Here is a 26124-nt window from a genome sequence, read left to right as displayed (position 1 = left end):
ATGTTGTGTTGGTTTCTGCCATGTATCGACATGAATCAGCCATAGGTATACACATGTCTCTTCCCTCTTGAACCTCCCTCCCATCTCCCACCTGATCCCACCCCCTCTTGATTGTCACAGAGCAAGGGTTTGAGCTCCCTGCATCATACAGCAAATTCCCACTGGCTGTCTATTTTACATATGGTAGTGTATATGTTACCAAATACAGGCTCTTGGTTCATCCACCTCACTGGAACTGACTCAAATCTATTCATTTTTATGGCTGGGTAATATTCCATTGTATGTATGTACCACAACTTCTTTATCCATTCATTCGATGATGGACATCTAGGTTGCTTTCATGGCCTGGCTATTGTAAATAGTACTACAGTGAACACTGGGGTACATGTGTCTTTAAGAATGGTTTTCTCAGGGTATATGCCCAGTACTGGGATTGCTGGGTCATATGATAGTTTTATTTCTAGTTTCTTTAAAGAACTCTCCATACTGTTCTCCATAGTGACTCTTATCAATTTACATTCCCACCAGCAGTGCAAGAGGAGTCCATTTTCTCCACATCCTCTCCAGCATTTATTGTTTGTAGATGTTTTGATGCTGGCCATTCTGACTGGTGTGAGGTCATGGTCATCATTGTAGTTTTGATTTGCATTGCTCTAATAGTGGGCAGTGTTGAGCACCTTTTCATGTGTTTATCAGCCGTCTGTACATCTTCTTTGAGGAAATGTCTGTTTAGGTCTTCTGCCCAGTTTTTGATTGAGTTGTTTGTTTTAATAATAATTTTTAAAACGTGACTAAATTTATTATATTCTGAGTATCAAAAGAATAATTACTGCAAATAATTGTAAAACACTGAAGAAAAGTCTCTGTGTCTATAGTGATGCTCAGAAAAAGGGGGAAGAGAAAAAAATGCACGTGCCATCATTAAATATGGCTCTTTTATTAATTTTTTTTACTCTGAAAATCAATACTTAGAAGAAAAAAACTAAGCAATTACCCTTTCTTCTTAAAATGAGCTATAATTCTTCCCTAGTTAATGAAGGAAAGTTCTTTACAGAAAACTGCCAGCTTATAACTGCAGAAGGAAGGCTAGAATGGGTAATCATCAGTGAAATGATTAAATCTAGCAAAGATCATCATTGGATGCTAAAATCATTAGATGAAAGATTTTTTGGAGAACAGAGTATTTGCATTCTCATGGTGCCATAATAGTACCCCCTCCTACCTCTAAATTATTGGCTAAAAGCAAAGGGAAAATTGAATCTTTACAAAGGAGTGCTGTGGCAGTCGCCACCTTAACCGGGTAACCCAGCTCAGCATCACTTATGGTGAAATGGCTTGACATGATGTGCTTCATGATGTGACCAGTTCAGAGCACACAGCATCAGCTCCAAGGTATTTTTACCCAGAATGTTTACTTCGATTAAGCCTTTAGATATGACTTCTGATTTTTAGGAAGTACAAGAGCAGAAAAGTGAAAGAAAGTGAAGTTGCTCAGTCGTGTCCGACTCTGCGACCCCATGGACTGTAGCCTACCAGGCTCCTCAGTCCATGGAATTTTCCAGGCAAGAGTACTGGAGTGGGTTGCCATTTCCTTCTCCAGGGGATCTTCCTGACCCAGGTCTCCCACATTGCAGGCAGACACTTTACTGTCTGAGCCACAAGAGCAGAAGCACAAGTTAAATGATACTATCATTTAAACAATGGAAGGAAATACTCAACCAACAAAATATAGGACAATCAAAATATAGAGATATAGACAGCTGGTCTACATCTCTTCAAAAAGTCAATGTCATAAAAAAGAAAAAGTGAAGGGACTGTTCTAGATGAAAGAAACAGTAATTGACTGAAATGGGTGAGTCTTGATTGAACTCTGGTTTGGAAAAAATAGTTATAAAAGATGTTTGGAGGATATTCAGAATATTTTTGAAGATAGATTAGATATTAGGTGAATATAGGAAATTGTTGATTTCTTGGATTGAGAAGAGTATTATAGTATATAGGAGCATGTCCTTGTTTTTAGAAGCTATTTGCAGGAATATTTGGGGGAGAAATGTCATGTGTAGGAAATTCATACACACAGAAAAGTTTATATATAGCAGGGTATTAATATTTAATCTAGATGACAGCCATATGGTTGCTTATTGTATTATTTTTTCAACTTTTCTGTGTGAGAATTTTATAATGCAAAGGAGAGACATTAGAATATAGGCTCTGAAGTTGGCTTGGCTTGGCTTCTGATAAGCTCTGTGACCCTGGGAAGTGACTTCTTAACTTCTGTATGTCTCAGTTTCCTCGTCTGTAAAATGCGGATAATACAGTAGTAGCTACTGCAAAGGGTTAATACATGTCTAGTATGTAGAACAGAGTATGACATGAGTTCAATAGATATTAGTTATGGTTATTAGTATTTAAATGTTCTTAGAAAGGACATGGTCACCAGTGTGGAGATATGTGAGGTGATAGGGAGAAGAGAGGGCTTCCCTGGTAGCTCAGGAATCTGCCTGCAATGCAGGAGACCCCAGTTTGATTCCTGGGTCGGGAAGATCCCCTGGAGAAAGGATAGGCCACCCACTGCAGTATTCTTGGGCTTCTCTGGTGGCTCAGACAGTAAGAATCCACCTGCAATGAGGGAGACCTGGGTTTGATCCCTGGGTTGGGAGGATCCCCTGGAGGAGTGCGCAACCCACTCCAGTATTCTTGCCTAGAGAATCCCCACGGGCAGAGGAGCATGGCAGGCTACAGTCTATGGGGTCGCAAAGAGTCAGACATGATTGAGCAACTAAGCACAGCACAGGGAGAAGAGAAAATAATTCATTTTTTAGAGTCAAAAGAACTGTAAGCATTAGTTTGAAATTACACCTTTGACACTGCAAATCTGCCTCCATCCTGCTGGTCGTATTTCTAGAGGGTACAAGAGGCAGGTGGTGGACATGCTCATGTCTGATCAGTGCCAGAGGCAAAGCTGTTTTTCCCTTTCCTACATGAGATGCAGAGAGGCTTCATGATCAAAGGCAGGGGATGCTGCAGCTGGCTCCCTGGTGAGTCACTTCTGAGAATGGTAGTTTGAGCCCATCTGGTCCCTTCTCCCAACTTTACTCTTCTCTGACCTTGGCTTAGGGCCTAGTTTCCAAATTAGAGAAAAGCTTAAAATGTTATGCTCTAATCGCATGCAGAAGAAAACAGCCCTAGAGCACCCAGGAACAAGAGGCTGCAGTGAAGGATGGGCCAAGTGCACAGGACCTCAAGGCTGAAGCTGTGAAGCCGACAGAGGGAGGTTCCTGGTGCAGTCAGGGAAGTTTCTATTCCCTTCCTTCTTTTTGCTTGGGATTCCTTAGAGCGTTTGAGGTCCTTATTTTCTTTGAAAGGGTATAACAGAAACCAGGGTGAAATAACCTTCTGAGTGTTCTTATGGTTTTTGCTTTAATCTGATCTGACCCCTGGAGGCAGAAATGGCAACCCCACTCCAGTATTCTTGCTTGAAAAATCCCATGGACAGAGGAGCCTGGCGGGCTACAGTTCATGGAGACGCAAAGAGTTGGACACGGCAGAGCCACTGAGCATGCATGCATGCAATCTGACCTCTCTTGTCTTTGAACTGAAAAATTAACCCTGTGATTTCTATATTTCTGGAGCTTGGAGCAGATCACGTGGCACTGGCTTGTACTAAAGAAGCCAAAGCCAACCAGGTCTTTCTTAATAACAGGGCACTTCCCCAGGATTTCTGCAGGGCCTTGTTTAGAATTTTCGCCTCTTACTCCTCCTTTCCCAGCCAGTTTCTGTTCATTCTCCTGCTTCCAGGAGAGTGACCAAGGCAGAGGTGGCAGTGTTCTTAGCTTCCTTTCTTTTTGGAACAGGTGAAAATGAGGGTAAGGGGTTGATCATGAATTTGCAATAAACTTTTTACCAGTTTTATTGCCTCTAATATACCTAATCATGTAAAATATATCTTCTGGGTCTCAGCCTGAGATTTCAATAGCTTAGATATAAAGACTTTTGTTAGATTTCAGTTCTCTTTGAGAGTTTTGTTTTTTCTGATTACTGATTTTTTCCTTTTTTCACCATGTCCTAGAAAGAAAATAGTTTCTGTATAGAAAAATGCCTTTCTCCCTGTACTTTAGAGAGTTAATGGGGAGGGCAATAATTATACATTTCTCCCCTTCCTTATTATAGTTTGGCTTTTCCTGAAGCAATCTGAGAATTCTCTTACTTCTCTAAATATTTTTACGTGTTAGCAACGATGTGACTTCTGGGATATAATGACACACTGGTTTAATTTTTCAGGTTAAAGGTATACATAGCCCATGGACCACATCTGTCCCACAGATGTGTTTTATGTAACCTTAGTGTTTAATTCTATTATTCATTGTCATTATTTTTAAAATTCATGTTAAAATGTATATTTCTGGCTCCTTTTAAAAAATTGGAAGATCTGGCTTTTAGTTTACTGCCTTAGTTTTCCACAGTCCATATGCTTCATCTCTATTACACTTCACTCATTTGTTACATGCCTGGCTTCTCTAGGTATTTGAGTATGTGTGTTTATATTCACTGAAAGATCTAGAAACAATGACCAACCCAGTATCAGTGATTATCCTTGACGCTCAGATTGTAATCTTACTATTTTTAGCCCCTGAAAGAAACTAGGGTTTCTTAGAGTAATGGCTGACTTTAGGTTGAGGGCAGGAAGTGTGCAGGATAATCCTGGAACACTGTGTTATCAGAAAACAAGGAAACTGCCAAAGACTCTTGTGGAATCTAAAAAAATAGTACAAATGAATGTATATGCAAAACAGAAACAGACCCACAGATAACAGAAGACAAACTTGAGGTTACTAAAGGGGTAGAGGGAAGTGGGGAGGGAAAAATTAAGGGCATGAGATTAACAGATATGAACTACTACATTTAAAATAGATAAGCAATAAAGATATACTGTATAGCACAGGGAATTATACTTAATATCTTGTAATAACCTATAATGGAATATAATCTGCAGAAATACTGAATCACTATGATGTCCACCTAAAACTAGCACAATATTGTAAATCAACTGTACTTAAATTTAAAAATTTGATGTAACTTTTTTTAATGAGCAAGATTAAAGTATAAAAGCATGCACATTTAGATGGAAAGCTGTTAAGAAATACAAGGAAGTGAGTACTATAAAAACCAGGAAAAATTGTTACTTTGAGGGAAGAGGGGATTCTGGTTGGGACAGGGCACAGAGAGAAACTTAGGGAGTGACATGAAGTCTCTGTCTCTCTCGACCTCATGAACGTTTGCTTGATAATCATTCACTAAGTTTTATATTGGTTTTATGTATTATGTATTTTACTTTTACAGTGAAAAGTTTTAAAAAGTTGATCAGAATGTTTAGGTCACCACCCTTTCAACCCTTCCTACTTACGTACTTTTCACTTTAAGGTAGCGTTTGCTACTGAGCAAGATAGGTGAGTAAAAGGAATGCTCATTTGTTCACAGAGAAATTTGTAGTGTGGACCTCTAGATTAAGTTTGGCTGGAGTATTTATAAATAACAAGCTATCAAAGGATTGCCTGAGTTTCTTTTTTCAAAAATTTTAGGTATGCCTTGATTTAATGTAACAGAAGTAGTTCTAAAAGATGACTTAATCTTTAAGCAAGGCAAGTTTTTATAAATAGACTCAGTAAATATTCCACATTATATTTTCAGAGCTCTGTTCACTAAAGCAAACCTGATTCTAAGACCAAGTGTTAAAAAATTATACCTAAAATTTAATACACATAATCACAGATTTGCCAGGGGCAAGGAGGGGATCATTTCCTACTCTTAACAACAATAGCACTTTAGGTCCAATAAAGCACTGAGAATATGGTAGCAAGCAAAAACTGGGAGGCTCTCATGGGATTCACCAAGTTAGACAAGCCTCATATGTTGGGTATATGCTTCAGAGGTCTACAAAGAGAGCCACTTTGAACAGTCTGATTCAGTTCTTCATGGCATTCTCACTTCCCAGCTTATTTCTTTTTAAATGTCATTTAGCAGGTAGGAAAGGTTTTTGTTTGTTTTGTTTTGTTTTTCTTCCATGGGTTGTGGTTTCTTCCCTCCCTCCCTTTCTTTCTTCTAGGCTAGATGGCAGTATTTTTCAGGGAGAAGAGAAGATCAAAATTATCAAAGGCAGGTAGAAGTCTAGAAGGGAACTCAGAACCTAGGCGGCTTACTCTTTAAATGTGTCTATGTATGCCTCTTCTTTGTTGAATTATTTTCCATCCCCAGAAATGTACTATTTTCTGAAAACTTTGTTCTTTTGGTGCAGCATTGTCAATAGAACCTTTTGTGATGATGGATATATTGTATATTTGTATACTGTCAACATAGTAGTCAGGAGCCTCATGTGGCAATTGAACACCTGCAGTGTGCTAGTGAGACTGAGAAACTGAATTTTTAATTTTAATTAATTTCCATTAATTTAAATTTAAATAATCACATGTGACCAGGGGACAGCACAGTTTTAAGGTAAGAGTAACCCAGTGGTTAGGACTCTGAGTTCCCATTGCAGGGGACACAGGGATTTGATACCTGGCAGGGGTGGGGGACTAATAGTCTGCATTAAAAAAAAAAAAAAGAGTAGAGCTAAGTATGTGCAAGCTTAGAGAGCAGCCATAGGGATGATCCATTTCCTTTCCTCTCATGTTTGTTAACACTAATGTTATCTCTGTTCTCTTGACTGACTTCCCATTCTCCTTAAAGTCATTACCATGGAGTTATATATGATGTCTTTATAACTTGTCTTAAAATACTTCTGCATAGGCCATCTGACATTGTACATGTGCCAGTTAGTTTCAGCCTCAACTTTAGGGGCAGTGAGTTACTTTGAAGAAGCATCCATGCACTGTGGTACTCAACTAGCTTTGATCAGAAAGGCCGTGCTCCACAAGTGGCTGCCATCCCTGCTTCCATTGCTTGAGCTGCACCTTCGCTGATGACGGCACAGTTAATGTCAAAGCAGATTGGATTTTTGTTGGTGAGATTAGTGGAATATCAGAAGTAGGCACTCATAGGTGAAATCGAAATATTCAAAAGAAGTGGAATGGACTAAAACATTTTAGATACTTCCTATATTTGCATGAGGAGGAAATAAGAATCTAGGAAAATCTGTAACTTCTTCCATTGGAGATGGTGCCTGAGGCTTAGTTCCTAACTGATCCTGTGTCTAGCTTTCTCTAGATAACATTTCTGGTTACCTAATGCGACCCTAAGGGCAACAGAAGCTTATCTCTGGGATATTGTCACTTCTGCCTTGAGTGAACCTTCCTTGCAAGTGGTGATTGGAACAACTGAGAGGGGAGAGAGCTGGGACTTAATCAGCCTTCTGCAGTGGTTTGTGTGAACTGTTGTGTGCTTGCTTGCTAATGGATATTTGTTTAATAAATGTTGCTAAGGGTGCCAGAATCTAGGCTGAAACTTGCTTTCTTTGTGGTAAGATCCTAGAGGAGGAGCTTAACCCTTACACATCTGAAACTTTTTTCAAGGCAACTGTCAAGAACCTATGAGTAATAACCAAAATGGCCACTGAATTGCATGCTTGAAGTAGTTAAACGTGTAGTACCATATGTTTAAGGTATACAGTACAGAGATTGAATCGCATACATCATGAAATGATTACCATAATACGTTTAGTAAACATCATCATCTCATACAGATACAAAAGAAAAAAATTTTTTTCCCTTGTGATGAGAACTTTTAGGATTTACTCCCTTAACAACTTTCTTATACAACATCCAGTAGTGTTAATTATATTTATCATGTTGTACATTACATCCCTAGGACTTATTTATCTTATAACCGGAAGTTTGTACCTTTTGACTATCTTCATCCAGTTCTCCCTTCCCTATTCCCCACTCTGGTGACCACAAATCTGATCTCTTTTGCTATGAGTTTGTTTTTTTGTTTGTTTTTGAAGTATAATTGACCTACAACACTATGTTAGTCCCTGGTCCACAGCATAGTGTTTCAATATTTCTATACATTACAAAATGATTATCATGGCCGTTTGTTTGTTAGTTGTATACCCTGCTAACTTCACTGAATTATCTTATTGTTTGTTATTTTTATCATGAGTAGTTGTTGCATGTATCTAGATACTGATCTTAGTTATTTAAGCTGTTTGTGATGCACTATCAATAGCTTTCGTTATCTTAACTAACCTTACATTTTTGTAATAAACCCAACCTAGTACTCTTGCCTGGAAAATCCCATGGATGGAGGAGCCTGGTAGGCTGCAGTCCATGGGGTTGCTAAGAGTCGGACACGACTGAGTGACTTCACTTTCACTTTTCACTTTCATGCATTGGAGGAGGAAATGGCAACCCACTCCAGTGTTCTTGCCTGGAGAATCCCAGGGACGGCGGGGCCTTGTGGTTGCTGTCTGTGGGGCCGCACAGAGTCGGACACGACTGAAGTGACTTAGCAGCAGCAGCAGCAGTCATAATACTACGTTATGGTAATCGTTTTCATGTGTTGCTGAATTAGACAATATTGCACTTAGCATTTTTGCTTTTGTGTTGGTAGTTGATTTTAGTAGCAAGGTTATATTTGCTGTGAAAACGTTAATGTAAGATTAGAATCACCTGCTTCTTGAATGTTGGTAGAATTTTCCTGTAAAACTAGCTTGGCCTGCTCTTTTTTTTTTTAATGGGAAAAAATTTCATTGCTAATCCATTTTCTTAAATGGTTATAGGACCATTCAAATATTCAATTTCTTCTGGAATTGTTTTTTTTCCCCCAATTTTTTATTTCATGCTTTCAGGAAATTTGTAAGAGAGTGTAATAAAGACCTTTTATTTTTGAATTCTCTAGTTACCATTTGTCTAACTCTTTGTAGATGTATAGATTTCTTTTCCTTTTTTTTTTTTCCTGACCTGTTTGCAGGGAAGTTACAAATAAGACATATCAGTCCTAAATACTCAGTCAATAACTAACTCTTAAGAACTAGAGCATTCTTCTATGTAATCATAGTACTATTAGCACACCCAAGATTAGCTTTCAAAGATTAATATTATCTAATGTATACATTCAGATTCCCCAGTTTATTCATGACTTACAGCATTTTGGGGGAGAAGTGGGTTCAAGATCTAGTCAAGAGTCATTGTCATTTCCTTTATCGCTACCTTTTTATTTTTTTAATAACACCAACATTTCAAGTGAACCATTTGAATTATTTATATTCCATAGACTGTGTCTATTTTGCATGTTTTTAAATACATTGGCATACTTTTAAAATAATTTTTATTTATTATTTTTGGCTGCTCTGGGCCTTCATTGTTGCCCACAGGCTTCCTCTAGTTGCAGGGAGAGGGGGCTACTCTTCATTGAGGTGGTGCTTGGGCTTCTCATTGCAGTGGCTTCTTTTGTTGTGGAGCACAGGCTCTAGAGTATGGGCTCAGTAGTTGTAGCACATGGGTTTAGTTGCTCCGCGGAATGTGGAATCTTCCTGGATCAGGGATCGAACCCATGTCCCCTGCATTGGCAAGTGGATTCTTATCCACTGTGCCTTCAGGGAAGTGCCTGTTATTAGCATACTTTTTAATATTTATTAATCCTGGTGCAGCCATAGATATGTCTCCTTTTACATTCCTATATTGTTTATTTGTTGTTTCTTTTCTTTGGTTTATCTTATCAGAGACTAATCAGTCTAATTCGTCATTTCTAAAAGCTGACTTTTGGCTTCTTGAGTCCTTAGATGTTTCAGCTTTGGTTTCAGACAAATGTAGGAAGGTGGATATCACAATATATCAAGTTACATGAATTTTTTGGTTTTCCAGTATATAATAAAAGTTATGTTTATACTATCTGTAGTCTATTAAGAGTACAATAGCATTATGTCTAAAAATATGTACATATCTTAATTTTAAAATATTTCATTGAGATTTCCCTGGCTGTCCAGTGGTTAATATTCCATGCTTCCATTGCAGAGGGCCCAAGTTCGATCCCTGGTCAGGAAACTAAGATCCCACAGGCTGCAGCATGGGCCAAAAAAAGAAATCTTTATTGCTAAAATATGCAAACCATCATCTGAGCCTTCAGTGAATCAGTGTTTTTGCTATGTAAGATATTGATGGCTGCAGACTGATCAGGGTTATGGTTGCTAAAGCTGGGGGTGAATTGACAGTTTCCCTTCCCTGGTGGCTTAGAGGTTAAAGCGTATACCTGCAATGCAGGAGACCTGGGTTCCATCCCTGGGTCGGGAAGATCCCCTGGAGAAGGAAATGGCAACCCACTCTAGTATTCTTGCCTGGAGAATCCCATGAATGGAGGAGCCTGGTGGGCTACAGTCCATGGGGTCGCAAAGAGTTGGACACGACTGAGCGACTTAACTTTAACTTTTAAAACAAGACAACAAAGGAAGTTTGGCAACAAACATCAGTTGACTAATACTTTCACAAGCAATTACTCTGTATGCAATGTTGTTTGATAACGTTTTATCCACAGTAGAACTTCTTTCAAAATTGAAGTCAGTTCTCTCAAACCTTGCTGCTGCTTTATCAACTAAGTTTATATAATATTCTAAGTCTTTATTGTCATTTCAGTATTCTTTACAGCATCTTCACCAGGAGTAGATTCAGTCTCGAGAAACCACTTTCTTTGCTCATCCATGAGAAACAGCTCCTAATCTGATCAAGTTTTATCATGAGATTGCAGCAGTTCAGTCTCATCTTCAGGCTCCACTTCTAGTTGTCTTGCTGTTTCTACCGCCTCTGCAGTTACTTTCTCTACTGAAGACCTGAAGGCCTCTAAGTCCTCCATGGGGGTTGGAGTCAGCTTCTTCCAGACTCCTATCAATTTTAATATTTTGACCTCCCCATGAATCTTGAATATTCTTACTGATCTAGAATCCTTTCCAGATGGTTTTCAATTCACTTTGCCCAGATCCAAAAGAGAAGTCACTATCTGTGGCAGTTATAGACTTACAAAATGGTTTTCTTTTTTTAAAAGTAATTTTAGTTACTTATTTTAATTTTTGGCTATGCTGGGTCTTCATTGCTATGTGGATATTTCTCTAGTTGGCAGCTAGCGGATCTCTCTCTACTTGTGGTACTCAGGCTTCTTACTGGGCGCTCAGGCTTCTTCTCTTCTCCTCACCTAGAGCCTGCAGAGCATGGGCTCTAGGTGTGCAGGGTGCAGTAGTTGCAGCTCCTGGGCTCTGGAGTACAGGCTCAGTAGTTGTGGCACATGGGATTAGTTGCTTCATGGCATGTGGCATCTTCCCGGACCAGAGATTGAACCCGTGTGTCTCCTGCATTGGCAGGCAGATTCTTTGCCACTGAGTCACCAGGGAAGCCCCCAAAATGTATTTCTTATATAATAAGATTTGAAAGTTGAAATGACTCCTTGATCCATGGGATGCAAAATGAATGTGTGGTGAAAGTGAAAGTCACTCAGTTGTGTCCAGCTCTTTGCGACCCCATGGACTATACAGTCCAAGAAATTCTCCAGGCCAGAATACTGGAGTGGGTAGCCATTCCCTTCTCCAGGGGATCTTCCCAACCCAGGTCTCCCACATTGTGGGAAGATTCTTTACTGCCTGAGCCACCAGGGAAGCCCAAGGATACTGGAGTGAGTAGCCTATCCCTTCTCCAGTGGATCTTCCCAACCCAGGAATCGAACCGGGATCTCCTGCATTGCAGGCAGATTCTTTACCAACTACCAGAAAAGCCCCATGCATGTGTGTTAGCAGGTATGAAAAGAACATTAATCTCATTGTTCATCTCCATCAGAGCTCTTGGATGACCAGGTACATTGTCAATGAGCAGTAATATTTTGAAAGGAAACCTTTTTTTTTTTTCAGAGCAATAGGTCTCAACATTTTAAGTAGGCTTAAAATATTCAGTAAACCATGTTGTAGAGATGTGCTGTCATCCAGTCTTTGTGTTTCCATTAGTAGAAAGAGTGTTTGCAAAGTCAATTTAGAATCATTTTTAAGGGCCCTAGGATTTGAGGAATGGTAGATGAACATTGGCTTCAACTTAGTCACCAGCTGCATTGGCCCCTAATGAGAGCTGGCCTGATCTTTGAAGCTTTGGAGCCAGGCATTTTCTCCTCCTCTGAATGTCCTAGATGGCATCTTCCTGCAGTTTAAGTCTGTTTCGTCTACGTTGAAAATCTGTTGTTCAGTGTAGCCACCTTTGTTAATTCTCTTAGGTAGATCTTTCTGGATGACTTGTTGGAGCTTCTACATCAACACTTATGGCTTCACCTTGCACTTCTGTGTTACAGAGATGGACTTCTCTTCTTAAACTTCAGGAACCAATCTCTGCTAGCTTCAAACTTTTCTTCTACAGGTTTGACTCCTCTCTTAGCCTTCATAGGATTAAAGAGAGTTGGGCCTTGCTCTGGATAACGCTTTGGCTTAAGGCAATGTTGTGGCTGGTCTCCACATCAGCAATAAGGCTGTTTTGCATTCTTATAATTCATGTGTTCACTGGAGTAGTGCTTTTCATTCCTTTCAAGAACTGTACCTTTGGATATACAGCTTGGCTAACTGTTCGGTGCAAAAGGCCTAGCTTTCACCCTATCCCAGCTTTTGATGTACCTTCCTTAATAATTTGTCCCTTTTGATTGTGGCTCAGCTGGTAAAGAATCTGCCTGCAGTGCGAGAGACCTGGGTTCAATCCCTGGGTTGGGAAGATCCCATGGAGAAGGGAAAGGCTACCCACTTCAGTATTCTGGCCTAGAGAATTCCATGGACTATACAGTTCATGGATCGCAAAGAGTTGGACAAGACTGAGCGACTTTCACTTTTGATTTTAAGTAAGAAACCTGCAATGCTTCTTTTGACTTGAACACTTAAAGGCCATTGTAGGGTTATTAGTTGGCTTAATTTTGATATTATTATGTCTCAGGGGAATAGGGAGGCCTGAGAAGAGGGAGAGAAGTGGGAACAGTTGGTGAGCGGAGCAATCAGAATACACACAACATTTATCAGTTAAGTTAGCCTCTTGTATGAGTGTGTAGTTCATTGTTCACCTAGACAGTTACAGTAGTAACATCAAAGACCCCTGATCACAGATCTCCATAACAAACATAATAATGATGAAAAAGTTTGAAATTTTGCAAGAATTGCCGAATGTGACACAGAGACACAAAGTGAGCAAATGCTTTTGGATAAATGGTGCCCATAGGGTTGCCATAGACCTTCAGTTTGTGATAAACAGTATCTGTGAAATCTATGAAGTGCAGTAAGCCAAAGCACAATAAAGAAAATGAAGTATGCCTGTGTCGTAACTTTGTTTTCTATTTCCACAGATTCTACTCTTACCTTTATTATTTCCTTCCTTCTTTTGAAGTTTATTCTGTTCTTTTTCTAAAATCTTAAAATGGATGTTTGTTTATTTTCAGCCTTGTATTCAATAATTCCCTGGTGGTCCAGTGGCTAGGACTTCATGTTTCCACTGTGGGGGGACACAGGTTCAATCCCTGGTCAGGGAACTGAGATCTTATAAGCCACGCTGTGCAACCACACACACACACAAAGTTTATATGGTTGTGTTTCCCTCAGAGCACTGTTTTACCTACATAAGATATTTTCATAACCATTAATTTCTAATATCAAAGCTTTCTATTATCATTCCTTCTTTGACTCCTGAGTTATTTACAAAAGTGTTTAAAATTTTCCTAATGTGTTTTTAGATTACCTTTTTATTAATGATTTTGACCAGTTACATTATGGTCAGAGAATGGGGTCTGTATGGTATAGATTCTTTATTTAAAGTTTGTTGATATTGCTTTGGGGCCTGATTAAGGTATGTGGTCTTTTTTTTTATAAGCTGTGTCAGGTCTTAGTTGCGGCGTGTGGGACATTTGTTGTGCTGTGCAGGACCTTTCATTGCCGCACATGGACTCTCTAGTTGTGCCTCACAGGCTCAGTAGTTGCGGTGCTTGGGCTTAGATGCTCTGTGGCATGTGGAATCCTAGCTCTGTGACCAGGGATTGAACCCGCATCCCCTGCATTGCAAGGTGGATTCTTAACCACTGGACCACCAGGGAAGTCCTTGTGGTCAGTTTTTACTAATCCCCCAAAATGTTTTATGAAGAAGGCAATGGCAACCCACTCCAGTACTCTTGCCTAGAAAATCCCATGGACAGAGGAACCTGGTAGGCTGCAGTCCATGGGGTCTCTAAGAGTTGGACACAACTGAGCGACTTCACTTTCACTTTTCACTTTCATGTATTGGAGAAGGAAATGGCAACCCACTCCAGTGTTCTTGCCTGGAGAATCCCAGGGGCAGGGGAGCCTGGTGGGCTGCCGTCTATGGGGTCACACAGAGTCGGACACAACTGAAGCGACTTAGCAGCAGCAGCAGCAAAATATTTTAAATGAATGTGATTTCTCTAAGCATGTTGTTTTATATAAATGTATTTTTTAATACCTCTTTGTTTATTTGGATCTTTAATGTCCATCAGCAATATTTTATAGTTTATATATTACATATTTTATAGTGTGCATACCTTGTACTTAATATTTGTTAATTTTATTTTTAAGTATTTTTCTCTTTTACACTATAATGAATGGAATTGTCTGCTTAATTTCAATTTTGAATTGCATGTTAAAGTATATAGGAATGCAGTTGATCTGGGTATATTAATCTGTTAGTATGGGATGTTACATTAATTGATTTTTCAGGTGTTAAATCAACTGTGGTGGACATAATCTTAATGTGGCCTCCATGATCTCTACATACTAATGTTAATCACAATCCCTTTGAGTATGATCAAAACCAGTGACTTGCTTCTGATAAATAGAATACTGTAAATATGACTCAATGTAAGGAATTATAAATTTGTTTTGTAAGATCTTAGATGAACAAGTTCATGAAGTGTGCTGTTCATATTTCTATTTCATTATGATTTTTGTCTATTAGATCTATCAGTTATCCACTGATGGTGGATTTGTGTATTTTTCCTCTGTAACTCTGTCCATGTTTGTTCTATATATTTTGAGATTGTGTTATTAGGTACATACAAGTTTAGAATGGTAGTATCTTTCTGATGACACTTTTATCATGATAGAACATCTTTATCTCTACAATACTTTTTATGTTAAAGTCTATTTTATCTGGTAACAATAACCAAACGAATTTTCTTTTGATTAGTGTTTACCTGGGCTCAGAAGGTAAAGAATCTGCCTGCAAGTTGGGAAACCTGGGTTCAATCCCAGTTTCAGGAAGATCCCCTGGAGAAGGGAATGGCTACCCACTCCAGTATTCTTGCCTGGAGAATTCCATGGACAGAGGAGCCTGTCAGACTACAGTCCATGGGGTTGCAAAGAGTCAGACATGACTGAGTGACTAACATTTTCACTTTACCTAACATATCTTTTCAGTCCTTATATTTTTCACCTATTCTGTATCCTGTGTTTTTTTGTGGGAAGGATCTTAAAGTTGACTCATAACTGCTCTTTGTCTTTGAGATCCTTAAGTGTACCATTCTGCCTTCTCTCCTAGCGGCAGTACATACCTGTGAAAGTGAAGAGCAAAGCCTTTTGGATCTTCTCTTGGGAGTATGCCATGATGTATATGGGAAGTCTAGTGGTAGTTGTTTGCCTCTCCTTCTTCCTTCTCAGTTCCTGGGATTTCATCCCTGCAGTCTATGGCTTCATGTAAGTAATGCCCCCATTAGAAAACTCTGGAAGCTAATTTAGTTTTCACAGCTCCATCTGGAATCAGAGGGAAAACAAGCAGAGGCCACATCTAGAGCAGTGGTCCTCACATTGGTGTGCACCAGAATCACCGCAGGACTTGAACACCCAGGTTGCTGGGCCCCACCTCCATAGGTTCTGATTAAGTAAGTCTGGGGTAAGTGAAAGGTTGTTGCTGAGCCGTGAAAGACATCAGGATTCTTGGCCTCCAGAGGAGAGGAATTCAATCCGGGGCCAGTGATGAGGCTTGATCGCTCAGAGCTCTTGTGTAATAAAGTTTTATTAAAGTATAAAAGAGATAGAGAAAGCTTCTGACATAGACGTCAGAAGGGGGCAGAAAGAGTGCCTCCCTGCTAGCCTTTAGCACTCTTGCCTGGAAAATCCCATGGACAGAGGAGCCTAGTGGGCTGCAGTCCATGGGGTCGCTAAGAGTCGGACACAACTGAGCGACTTCACTTTCACCTTTATGCATTGGAGAAGGAAATGGCAACCCACTCCAGTGTTCTTGCCTGGAGAATCCCAGGGACGGGGGAGCCTGGTGGGCTGCCGTCTATGGGGTCACAGAGTCAGACACGACTAGAGCGACTTAGCAGCAGCAGCAGTATATACCTATCAGCAAGCTGTTAATTAGAGAAAGGAGATGTCTCAAAACTCAGAGTGGCACCAGGCCCCTCACCCACAACATCCATTTTGAGATAACATTGGCACCAGGTGAGTCATCCTGGGCCACAGAACGATTGACATGAATCTTGAAGAAAGGCAGGTTTCCAGGTAAATAGATTCATTAACATAGATTAGGAGAACAATTTTATGAGTAAAACATACTGGTTTGTCAAGTTGGTTCTGAGTCTTAGGCGGAACCAACTTGAAGACAGAGTCTAGGGTAAATACATAGTTCATTAACATAGCTTAAGAAAAACATTTCCATAAGAAATACACATTGGTTAGCTCAAGGTTTGAGAAAAGTTAAGTTCAGGAGGAACCAGGTGTTGTCATGGCAACGCAGAATTTTAAGAGAAACTTCCTTTTAATTTTGTATAGAGAAGGGAAAAAAAGCTGACACTTGTAGTTTGTTTCCTCCTGCTGGTTAAGACAGAAATAAAAACACGTCTGACACTTGCAGCCTGTTTCCTCTGCTTGGAGACCCCTGGCCTTCCTGCCTGTTACCCTCTCATTAGGACCCCAGAATTTGCATATCTATAGATATAAATTTTCAGGTGGTATGATGCTGCCAATCTGAGGAACACACTTCAAGAACCACTGGTTTAATCTAAGTCAATTAAAGAACACTCTCTGGGAACATCCAAAGCACTTATCAGACTCGAACTAGAAGGTTTTGATTCAGTCCCAAACAGGAATGGATGTATTTATTCCTCTATTGCAAAAGGGTCTCCAACAGTTTTAAAATAAAGCCACCTTCCATATGTCAAGGGACTTCCGTGGTGGCTTAGATGGTAAAGAATCCACCTGCAAAGTAGGAGACCTAGGTTTGATCTCTGGATAGGGAAGATCCCCTGGAGAAGAAGAATACCACTCCAATATTCTTTCCTGGAGAATTCCATGGACAGAGGAGGGGTGGGCTGCAGTCCGTGGGGTCACAGAGAGTTGGACATGACTGAGTGACTTAGTACTTTCCATATGTCAAACTTATAGAGAAAATCAAAATGGGTTTGCAAGATGAATTCTGCAGATATTTCCAGATATCCTCTCTGTGATCTGCTGAGGAGGATACCTGCTCAGGCCTGAAGGAACTCACAGCCCAGAGGATCATGGACACTTAACCCCACCAGGGTGGGAAGGAGGTCTGTGGCTGGCTTCCCTTTGGGATTCTGAGCTGCTTATTTGTGTTCAATCCTGGCTGAGCCTAACAGTGACTTAATAACCTTCAGTTTCTCATGCTCTGCCTCCTATAAGAGTTTGTAATGCCTGATGAAAAACTTTTCCTAGTTTTCTGCTGGTGCACAGATTGTGTTCTTTACCTCATTTCACAGAAAAGGAAATACAGTTACAGCAAGAAGCAAAGACTTGCCTAGGTGGAGGCCTTCTTCAGTGAAATCTGACCATGAATCATGGTCTTGTCTGAAATCTGACCATGAACCATAGCCTCTGTCTTCCATTCCATGCTTCCCTTGTGCTTTTAAAACTGAATTCTGAAAGAGACGGGAATACCAGACCACCTGAGCTGCCTCTTGAGAAATCTGTATGCAGGTCAGCAAGCAACAGTTAGAACTGGACATGGAACAACAGACTGGTTCCAAATAGGAAAAGTAGTACGTCAAGGCTGTATATTGTCACCCTGTTTATTTAACTTATATGCAGAGTACACCATGAGAAACGCTGGACTGGAAGAAACACAAGCTGGAATCAAGATTACTGGGAGAAATATCAATAACCTCAGATATGCAGATGACACCACCCTTATGGCAGAAAGTGAAGAGGAACTCAAAAGCCTCTTGATGAAAGTGAAAGAGGAGAGTGAAAAAGTTGGCTTAAAGCTCAACATTCAGAAAACGAAGATCATGGCATCTGGTCCCATCACTTCATGGGAAATAGATGGGAAAACAGTGGAAACTGTCAGACTTTATTTTTTTGGGCTCCAAAATCACTGCAAATTTCATGGTGACTGCAGCCATGAAATTAAAAGACACTTCCTCCTTGGAAGGAAAGTTATGACCAACCTAGATAGCATATTCAAAAGCAGAGACATTACTTTGCCAACAAAGGTCTGTCCAGTCAAGGCTATGGTTTTTCTTGTGGTCATGTATGGATGTGAGAGTTGGACTGTGAAGAAGGCTAAGTGCCGAAGAATTGATGCTTTTGAACTGTGGTGTTGGAGAAAACTCTTGAGAGTCCCTTGGCCTGCAAGGAGATCCAAACAGTCCATTCTGAAGGAGATCAGCCAGCGCTGGGATTTCTTTGGAAGGAATGATGCTAAAGCTGAAACTCCAGTACTTTGGCCACCTCATGCGAAGAGTTGACTCATTGGAAAAGACTCTGATGCTGGGAGGGATTGGGGCAGGAGGAGAAGAGGACGACAGAGGATGAGATGGCTGGATGGCATCACTGACTCGATGGATGTGAGTCTGAGTGAACTCCGGGAGTTGGTGATGGACAGGGAGGCCTGGCGTGCTGCGATTCATGGGGTCGCAAAGAGTCGGACACGACTGAGCGACTGAACTGAATTGACATCCGTTTCAACCCCATATGTATGTTTTTAATGTTATGTTAGATTTTTAGAACAGCCAGAATTGTAACCCATCTTTATCTTATATCACCAGACAAAAAGTTTTCCAGTTAAACCCCATTTCTCCAGCAAGGTCTGGGATCATTGCTAGAACCTGGCAGTGGTTCCTTGGACCCCTGGAAGTCTCACTTCTGTGTGAGGAACTCAGTCTTCTGGCTCCTGCTGTATGCATCTGGAGAAAGAATGGGCAGTAACAGGATCTTTGAGCTTTTCCCCTAGACAAATCCTTAGAATGCTCAAAATAGGTTAGAGGAACATATTTCAAACCCATTCCTCTTTTGCGACAGTGCTAGGTATCTCCTGGTTTTGAGCATACGTATCTGGGGCAGGAAAAGAAGGGGCTGGTTTTTTGATTTCTAGCATGAATCCCTGCCTTGTTTCAGATCTCTGCTGCATGCCAGAGTTTGGCTCAGGTGATCCTTTTTATGGGTTATTTGTCTCTGGGTCTCTGCCCCTTGTTTTTGTTAATTACCTATATCCGGGGTGCCCAGAGAGCCCCTCACATCCTGATCTCCGTGGAGACAGAGTCTTCCTTGACTGCCCAACAGTGACCAAAACCTTCAGGAGAAAAGCAGGTCAAAGCAGGTTGTTTCTAACTTGGTTCTGTTTTTTCTCTCCCTTTGTTTTCTTCATTCCAGACTTTCTGTTCCAGATCTCACCCCGAACATTGGCCTCTTCTGGTACTTTTTTGCAGAGATGTTTGAGCACTTCAGCCTCTTCTTTGTGTGTGTGTTTCAGATCAACGTCTTCTTCTACACCATCCCTTTAGCTATAAAGCTAAAGTAAGTAGTTGGACCTACTGAGTTTTTGTCCCCAGAGTCATTTGTAGCTTCACAGATGTCCTTCTCACTCGGGCATCTGCTATTGGGTTGGAGGCATTTATGCCCAGGGAACCTCACCCTGAGTTGCTTCAGCGACTGTGCCCTGCAGGAGAGTGACACACAAGGTGCCAGCTATAGGGGCAGTGCTTTGGAGCCCCATATGCCCCTGGCCTCACTTTGGGGTACTTGAACCCACGTTGCCGCTGAGCCCAGTCACTGTTTTATTTGTGTGTTTTTGTGTGTATATATCACAATTTATTTTATTCTATATCTTTTTTCATTTTTAAAAAATATATTTTAATTGAAAGGTATTTGCTTTATGATATTGTGTTGGTTTCTGCCATACATCAACATTAATCAGCCATAGGTATACATATGTGCCCTCACTATTGAACCTCCCTGCCACCTCCCCAGTCACTGTTTTAGACAAGAGCAGGATTGGGGTGGGGACAATATCCTTGGAAAAAGAGGATCTTGCTGGGAGTCCTCTAGCTCTGTCCCAGGGGACTCAGGAGGTGTTAGTTTGGGGGCTGGTCACCTGCAGCTCTGATCAACTTCCCTCAAATGGATTGCCTATGGCATACTCTTCTGCAGAGTAAGAGAGCTAACATGTGTTGTCCATCCCACCTTTTTGAGTTATATTCATGCCTAACCCTTCAAGCAACTCTTGGAGGTAGGCATTATGTTACTGTCACTTCCGTTTGCTAGTCGAGGAAATTGCTGTTCAGAGAGGTGAAATGATTTTCCCAGAGTCACACAGCCAGTTAGCAGTGGAGCTGGGGTTACCAGGTTTGTTTGGCCCCAGAATTTATGCTCAGACCTCTGCACCTTGCCAAGCTCCTGAGAGAGATCACATATAGTATTAAATAGCTCCCGGAAATGGTTCTGTTATCCTAGCTTCAGAGAGGGGCAAACAGGCACCAGTCAGCATAGATACAGCTGGGTGGTCCAGGGAGGTAGAAGGGCTGGATTTAGATTTCAAGAGCTTGAGTTCTTTGCTCTGACCTTCCATTCATTCTCCATGGCAGTGAACCAAGGCACATGGTTCCCTCTCTGTAAAGCTCAGAGCTGATGTTCCCTTCTTATAACATGGCCTTGGCCTGGCATCCGACAGAAAAAGCCTTCTTCCTTGGCCTGGCAGGCTCCAGAATTCTGGCAGCCTTCCTCAGCCAGGCTCTCCAGCTGTCTGTGGTCCATAAGTCCTACCCGAATTCTGGTCAGGCCTGGGTCTGGGCTGAAAGAAGCAGGGAACCTGGCACACCTGTCCTCACATGTGTAGCCTGTTCTCTAGCACCTCCTATTGTTGGCGTGTGAAAGGCCACAGATAGCTCCTGGGGACCACCACCATCTTGTGACACTCCCCCAACCCCCACCAAGGGCCACAGAGCTGTGGGAACAGAAGGTGTGAAGATACCTGACCTCCCTCTCGGCTGCCCTCCTGTGTCTGGATGCAGTTCCACTCCAGCCCCTGCAGTGCCAGCTTTGTGAGAACAGGGCCACCGGTCACTACTCCCCAGGGACTCTTGCAGGAGGTTCTGGTGTCCGTATTTGTTTTTATATATTTATGTATTTATTACTTTTGGCTCTGCTGGGTCTCTGTTGCTGTACAGGCTTTTCTTTATTTGTGGCGAGCGGGGGCTACACTCCAGTTAGGATGCACTGGCTTGTCATTGCGGTGGTCTCTTGTTGTGGAGCACAGGCTCTAGGCACACGGGCTTCAATAGTTGTGGCTAGTGGGCTCGGTAGTTGCGGCTCTCTGGCTTTAGAGTGTGGACGCAGTAGTTGTGTCGCACGGGCTTAGGTGCTCCGCAGCATGTGGAATCATCCTAGACAAGGGATTGAACCCCTGTCCCCTGTGTCGGCAGGTGGATCCTTTACCACTGAGCTACCAGGGAAGTCTCAATGTTGTGTGGGTTTTTTTTTTTTTTTTTAAGAAACTATTTGGTATTGGAGTAGAGCCAACTAACAGTTTTGCGATAGTTTCAAGTAAACAGCAAAGGGACTCAGCCATACATTCACCGTGTCTTTTGGTACCACCTTGTCATTAGCCTTTTCCTGGAAATGGTGCAGCTGTTACCAGCTACCTAAAAAGCCCAAACCAATGACTTGGATGAGCCTTAGGAAAATGCTTACTGAGATAGCCAGACCCTTCCTAGAGATTACAAGACTGCTTGAGTTTGCAGTCAGAAACTTTGACTCAGAAACTTTTTAGCTGAGTTTCTTGAGTCATTTGCCTCATAGTAGTATTTGGGTGTGTACAAATTTGTCTCCACATCTCAGATTTACATCCATTGAGTGACCTGACCTTGGACCTACAAGGCAAGAATGCCATTAACCTGAAGACACCCTCCTGAGCTGGGCATTAACCTGAAGACACCCTTCTGGGCCCTGTGCAGAAGTGGGCCATGTGCGCGTTGCTCAGACCTGAGGAGGCTGCACGTCTGGCTTCTTCCTGGCAGATTCTCTTCTGCACTCAGTCAGCTCTTGGAGGAGCGCTGGAGGCTGAGTTCTGTCTCAGCCTTCCTGATCAGAGCTGTGGCCCTGCGGGCGCGTGGGAGAATAGCGCTGGCGGTGCTTGGGCGCTCTGGAGACGAGCCACTCCAGCACTTTCGAGCTCTCTTATGTTCTCTGAACCTGATGTCCTCATCCACAAAGTGCAGTGACAGCATTGCCTCCTTCCAGGTGCGAGGTAGTGAGGATCATGTGTCATGATGCAGGAAAAGATGCCTAGCACAGAACTGAGCACAAGTGAAGGTTCAGGAAATGGCAGCCAGTCTTACTGGTTTAAGGGGACTAGAGCTCCAGTTCCAGCCCCTCCCTCCCCAATTAAATTTCATTTTTATTTATTTGGCTGCATTAGGTCTTAGTTGCGGCATGCAAACTCTTAGTCATGGCTTGTGGGATCTAGTTTCCTGCCTAGAGGTCAAACCCAGGCTCCCCACATTGGGAGCAGAGAGCCTTAGCACTGGACCGCCAGAAAATTCCCCAGTTCCAGCCTTTAAGAGCAAAAAGCTGCATGCAGCCATTTCTGGAAAGGAGCTCATCACAGCTAAAGATCTGTAGTCCCCACTAACCCTGTTGTCAGAGAAAACAAGCATCAGCCAGAAGGTACTTCCTGCCCTGGTCCAGTGTCAGGGGCCTCTGGCAAGGGTGCTGCCTAATTACTCTGACAAGCAGTCATTTAAACCCAGTAATAGAGGCCACTGACTTCATTTGTTTTCCTCCTCTGGACTCCTGGGGGAAGGCCCGGAGCTGCGGGGGGTGGGGGTTGATGGGAAGTGTCTCTGTGGGCTGTGTCTCTAGTGTGTGCTGGGTTCTTCTCACTACCTGTGGGCATCTTTGGGTCCCTGCAGTTTTTTGCCCTCCTGCTGGGCCTGGCCCTGTGTTTTGTGGATGGTGGAGCCTGCCCTGCGTAAAGTCCCCTGGAGAGTGTATTTGGGTTTCAGGGCTGGGGTGAGGAGACTCTGGCGTGGGCCTGGTCCCTGACTGACTTCCGCCTCTCTCTCTGTCTGCCCCACTTCGCCCCAGGGAGCACCCTATCTTCTTCATGTTCATCCAGATTGCCATCATCGCCATCTTCAAGTCCTACCCGACGGTGGGGGATGTGGCCCTCTACATGGCCTTCTTCCCCGTGTGGAACCATCTCTACAGATGTGAGTACCCCCACCTCGCACCCTCTGGCACAGGTTTGTGTCACCTCGCCCTGGATGAAAACAGCTGGTGGTTAGGAATGGACAGGCATTTTTTGGACATCTGCTGTGCCAGCAGTGACATGAAGCACAATATCTGCCCCTCAGTGCTACACACAAATGGTAATAATAAAAATAACCAGCATTTATTGAGCGCTGGCTGTGTACCTGGTTGCTGTGGTTCTAAGAATGTTACGTGCATCAGCTCATTTTATCTTTACACCAGACTTTGAGGAAAACTATCCCTGTTTGCAGATGAGAAAACTAGGGTACAGAAAGATAGTGTTGCTTGTTCAAGGGCGCAAGACTGGTAAGTAGAAGGGCTGGCATTGGCATCCAAATGCAGGAACCGCCAGCCAGCACTGCCCAGTAGGGCTTTCTGTGATGGTAGATATGCCCTGTATCTGCCCAGTCCAATAGAGTAACCATGAGTGTGACTGGGGAGCTGAATTTTTAATCTAATTTAAAGAAGCCACACATGGCTAGTGGCTGTCATGCTGGATAGTGTGGCTTTGAACCATTTCCCCGTGCTGCACCGTAGACATCCTGCCTGCTGTGAGACCCGTTCAAGCTCTTCCTCCGAAGTCGGCCTAGTGCCGACTAGTTGTTCTTTCTAGTATTTCCTGCTGTTGCCATGAGTCAGGCTCTGTGTCCTCTGAGTTCTTTACACTGTTTGTGGGCTCCCTAAGAGTAGCCTCATGACTCACTCACCCCTGTGTCCCCAGCACCCAGGATTACACCTGATGACACACAGAACAACATAACAAATGTTCAAATGTTTGTGGATGGGGTTTTTTTTAATAGTTTTTATTGGAGTTTAGTTGATTTATAATGTTGTGTTAGTTTCAGGTATATAGCAAAGTGGATCAATTATACATATACATACATCCACTCCTTTTTTAGATTCTTTTCCTATACAGGCTATTAGAGAGCTCCCGGTGCTATACAGTAGGTCCTTATTAGTTATCTATTTTATATATGGTAGTGTTGTGTATATGTCAATCCTGATCTCTGTGTATGGGATTTTTGGACCTCACCAATAAAGAGGCAGTGCCAGTGGCCCAACACCACCTGATTCTCTAAAACAGGAAGGGAGCTGCAGAACTCTCCTTGCATAGCAATAAACCTGGGGAGGACAGGCTTCAGAGGAAATGTTTTTATTGTTTTGGGGCTGCTGAGTATCAACCAGGAAGTGAAACTGACCAGCTGCTAGAAAGAAACCTGTCTATAGGAGTGGGCCTCTGATCAAAGGTAACAGGTGAGTGGGCAGGACAAGCAGGACTGCTCTTCCAGGTGGGGCAGTGACCAGTCGAGCAGATCAGAAGCAGGAAGTAACATCTTCTGCTTGTGGCATCCTCATTGAACAGACAGGAATCACCAAGTTCACCAGTAGAGGGGTCTCAGAGTCAGCCTGGGGCCACTTGGCAAGTCCCAAAGGCACAGCTCATGTGAACATACCCTAGTTTGTGATGGGGTGAGTCTGGGGACGTTGGTCCTCTTTCCCCTAAGATGGAGTTGCTCTGGCAGGCTCTCCCACAGAGGGTGTCTCCCTCAGGTGAGATCTTTCATCCCATATTGCTAAACAGAGTCTGGAGCCAGACAGTCTTGAGTCTGAATTCTGGCTTTCCCATTACTAACAAGTCATTTAACCTTTCTGAGTCTCCCGTTTTTTCATCTGTCAGAATATCTTTCAGGGGTGTTTGAGGTCTGAGAAAGAATAAATGTAAATAGCCCCACTGTTATTATTAGTAGTATTAATTACACAGGGAGGTCTCCTGCATAGTTTTATGATCAAAGCTTCAGGCTTGATAACCAGAGTTACTCAGAGTCATTGAAATAAACATATTTTTCAAAACTTGAACTATTTTATGCCCCCTGGGGTGATGATGCACAACAAATAAGGATGGGGTTTCCGGAAACCTGGATGAGCTAATAGATGCTGTTGTTGGCTCACTGGGCAAGTTGAGCTTGTCTGAAGGGCCCGCAGACAGCGTTGGCTGCCAGGCGCAGCTCCTGCAGTAGAGAACTCTCAGACTTGGCGTGTCTGGGGCAAGACAACCATGAGTCATTCTGTTTGTCCAGGGCATCTTCAGCCTGGTCGTGTGGATGTGCGAGTGGAGACCTTGTGAGGTCTTTACACCTAGGTTGAATATACTCAGACTACTGATGTGTTTAAGAATTAGGTTTAGACATGAGTTACCAGTGTCAGCATGCCTGCTCACACATTAGCTGTTTTGTTTTCCTGTCCTGCTTAGTGGGGAGGAGAGGCACATGGGCCCTCCCCCGAGTGCAGGTCCCAGATGCTGGGACTCTGCGGAGCTTGGGGCCAGGATGAGTCACACAGACACACAAGCACGGTGTTAGGGAACAGCCTGCTGGCAGGGCCCATGCCAGCCTGCAGTGGTCGAGCTCAAAGAGCCAGTTACCAAAGGGCTGGATTTTGTGTGTATGTGTCCTTCATGTTTTCTTTTTTAGTATTAATTATTATATACAGATAAAGGAATATTGATTTTAAAATATGCATTTGTTATTTAAAAAATATACAATAAATTTCCATGTGCCCAGCACCTAGTTTAAGAAAAGAAACAGCACCATGAGCTTTGAAGTCCCTAAGTCCCTTCTGTGCCCCTCCCGATGGGACTGGATTCTTCCAGTGGAATTTTATTTCTCAATGCCTGAGGCTCAGAGAGGGAAAGT

General features: G+C 42.4%; 1 protein-coding gene across 3 annotated transcripts in view; it reads left to right on the top strand.

Moving 5' to 3' along the window:
• PIGU (phosphatidylinositol glycan anchor biosynthesis class U) overlaps positions 1-26124 on the top strand; it is a 96494-nt gene that overhangs the window by 51049 nt on the left and 19321 nt on the right. For all 3 annotated transcript variants that reach the window (XM_055544818.1, XM_055544820.1, XM_055544821.1), the window contains 3 exons: positions 15480-15634; positions 19556-19699; positions 23267-23391. In XM_055544818.1, the coding sequence (XP_055400793.1) occupies positions 15480-15634; positions 19556-19699; positions 23267-23391 (424 nt within the window). The remainder of the gene's footprint in view (positions 1-15479; positions 15635-19555; positions 19700-23266; positions 23392-26124) is intronic.

Source organism: Bubalus kerabau, chromosome 13 (genome assembly GCF_029407905.1).
Source record: "Bubalus kerabau isolate K-KA32 ecotype Philippines breed swamp buffalo chromosome 13, PCC_UOA_SB_1v2, whole genome shotgun sequence".
Classification (NCBI taxonomy): Eukaryota; Metazoa; Chordata; class Mammalia; order Artiodactyla; family Bovidae; genus Bubalus; species Bubalus kerabau.
This window is presented reverse-complemented; position numbering and strand designations above follow the sequence as displayed.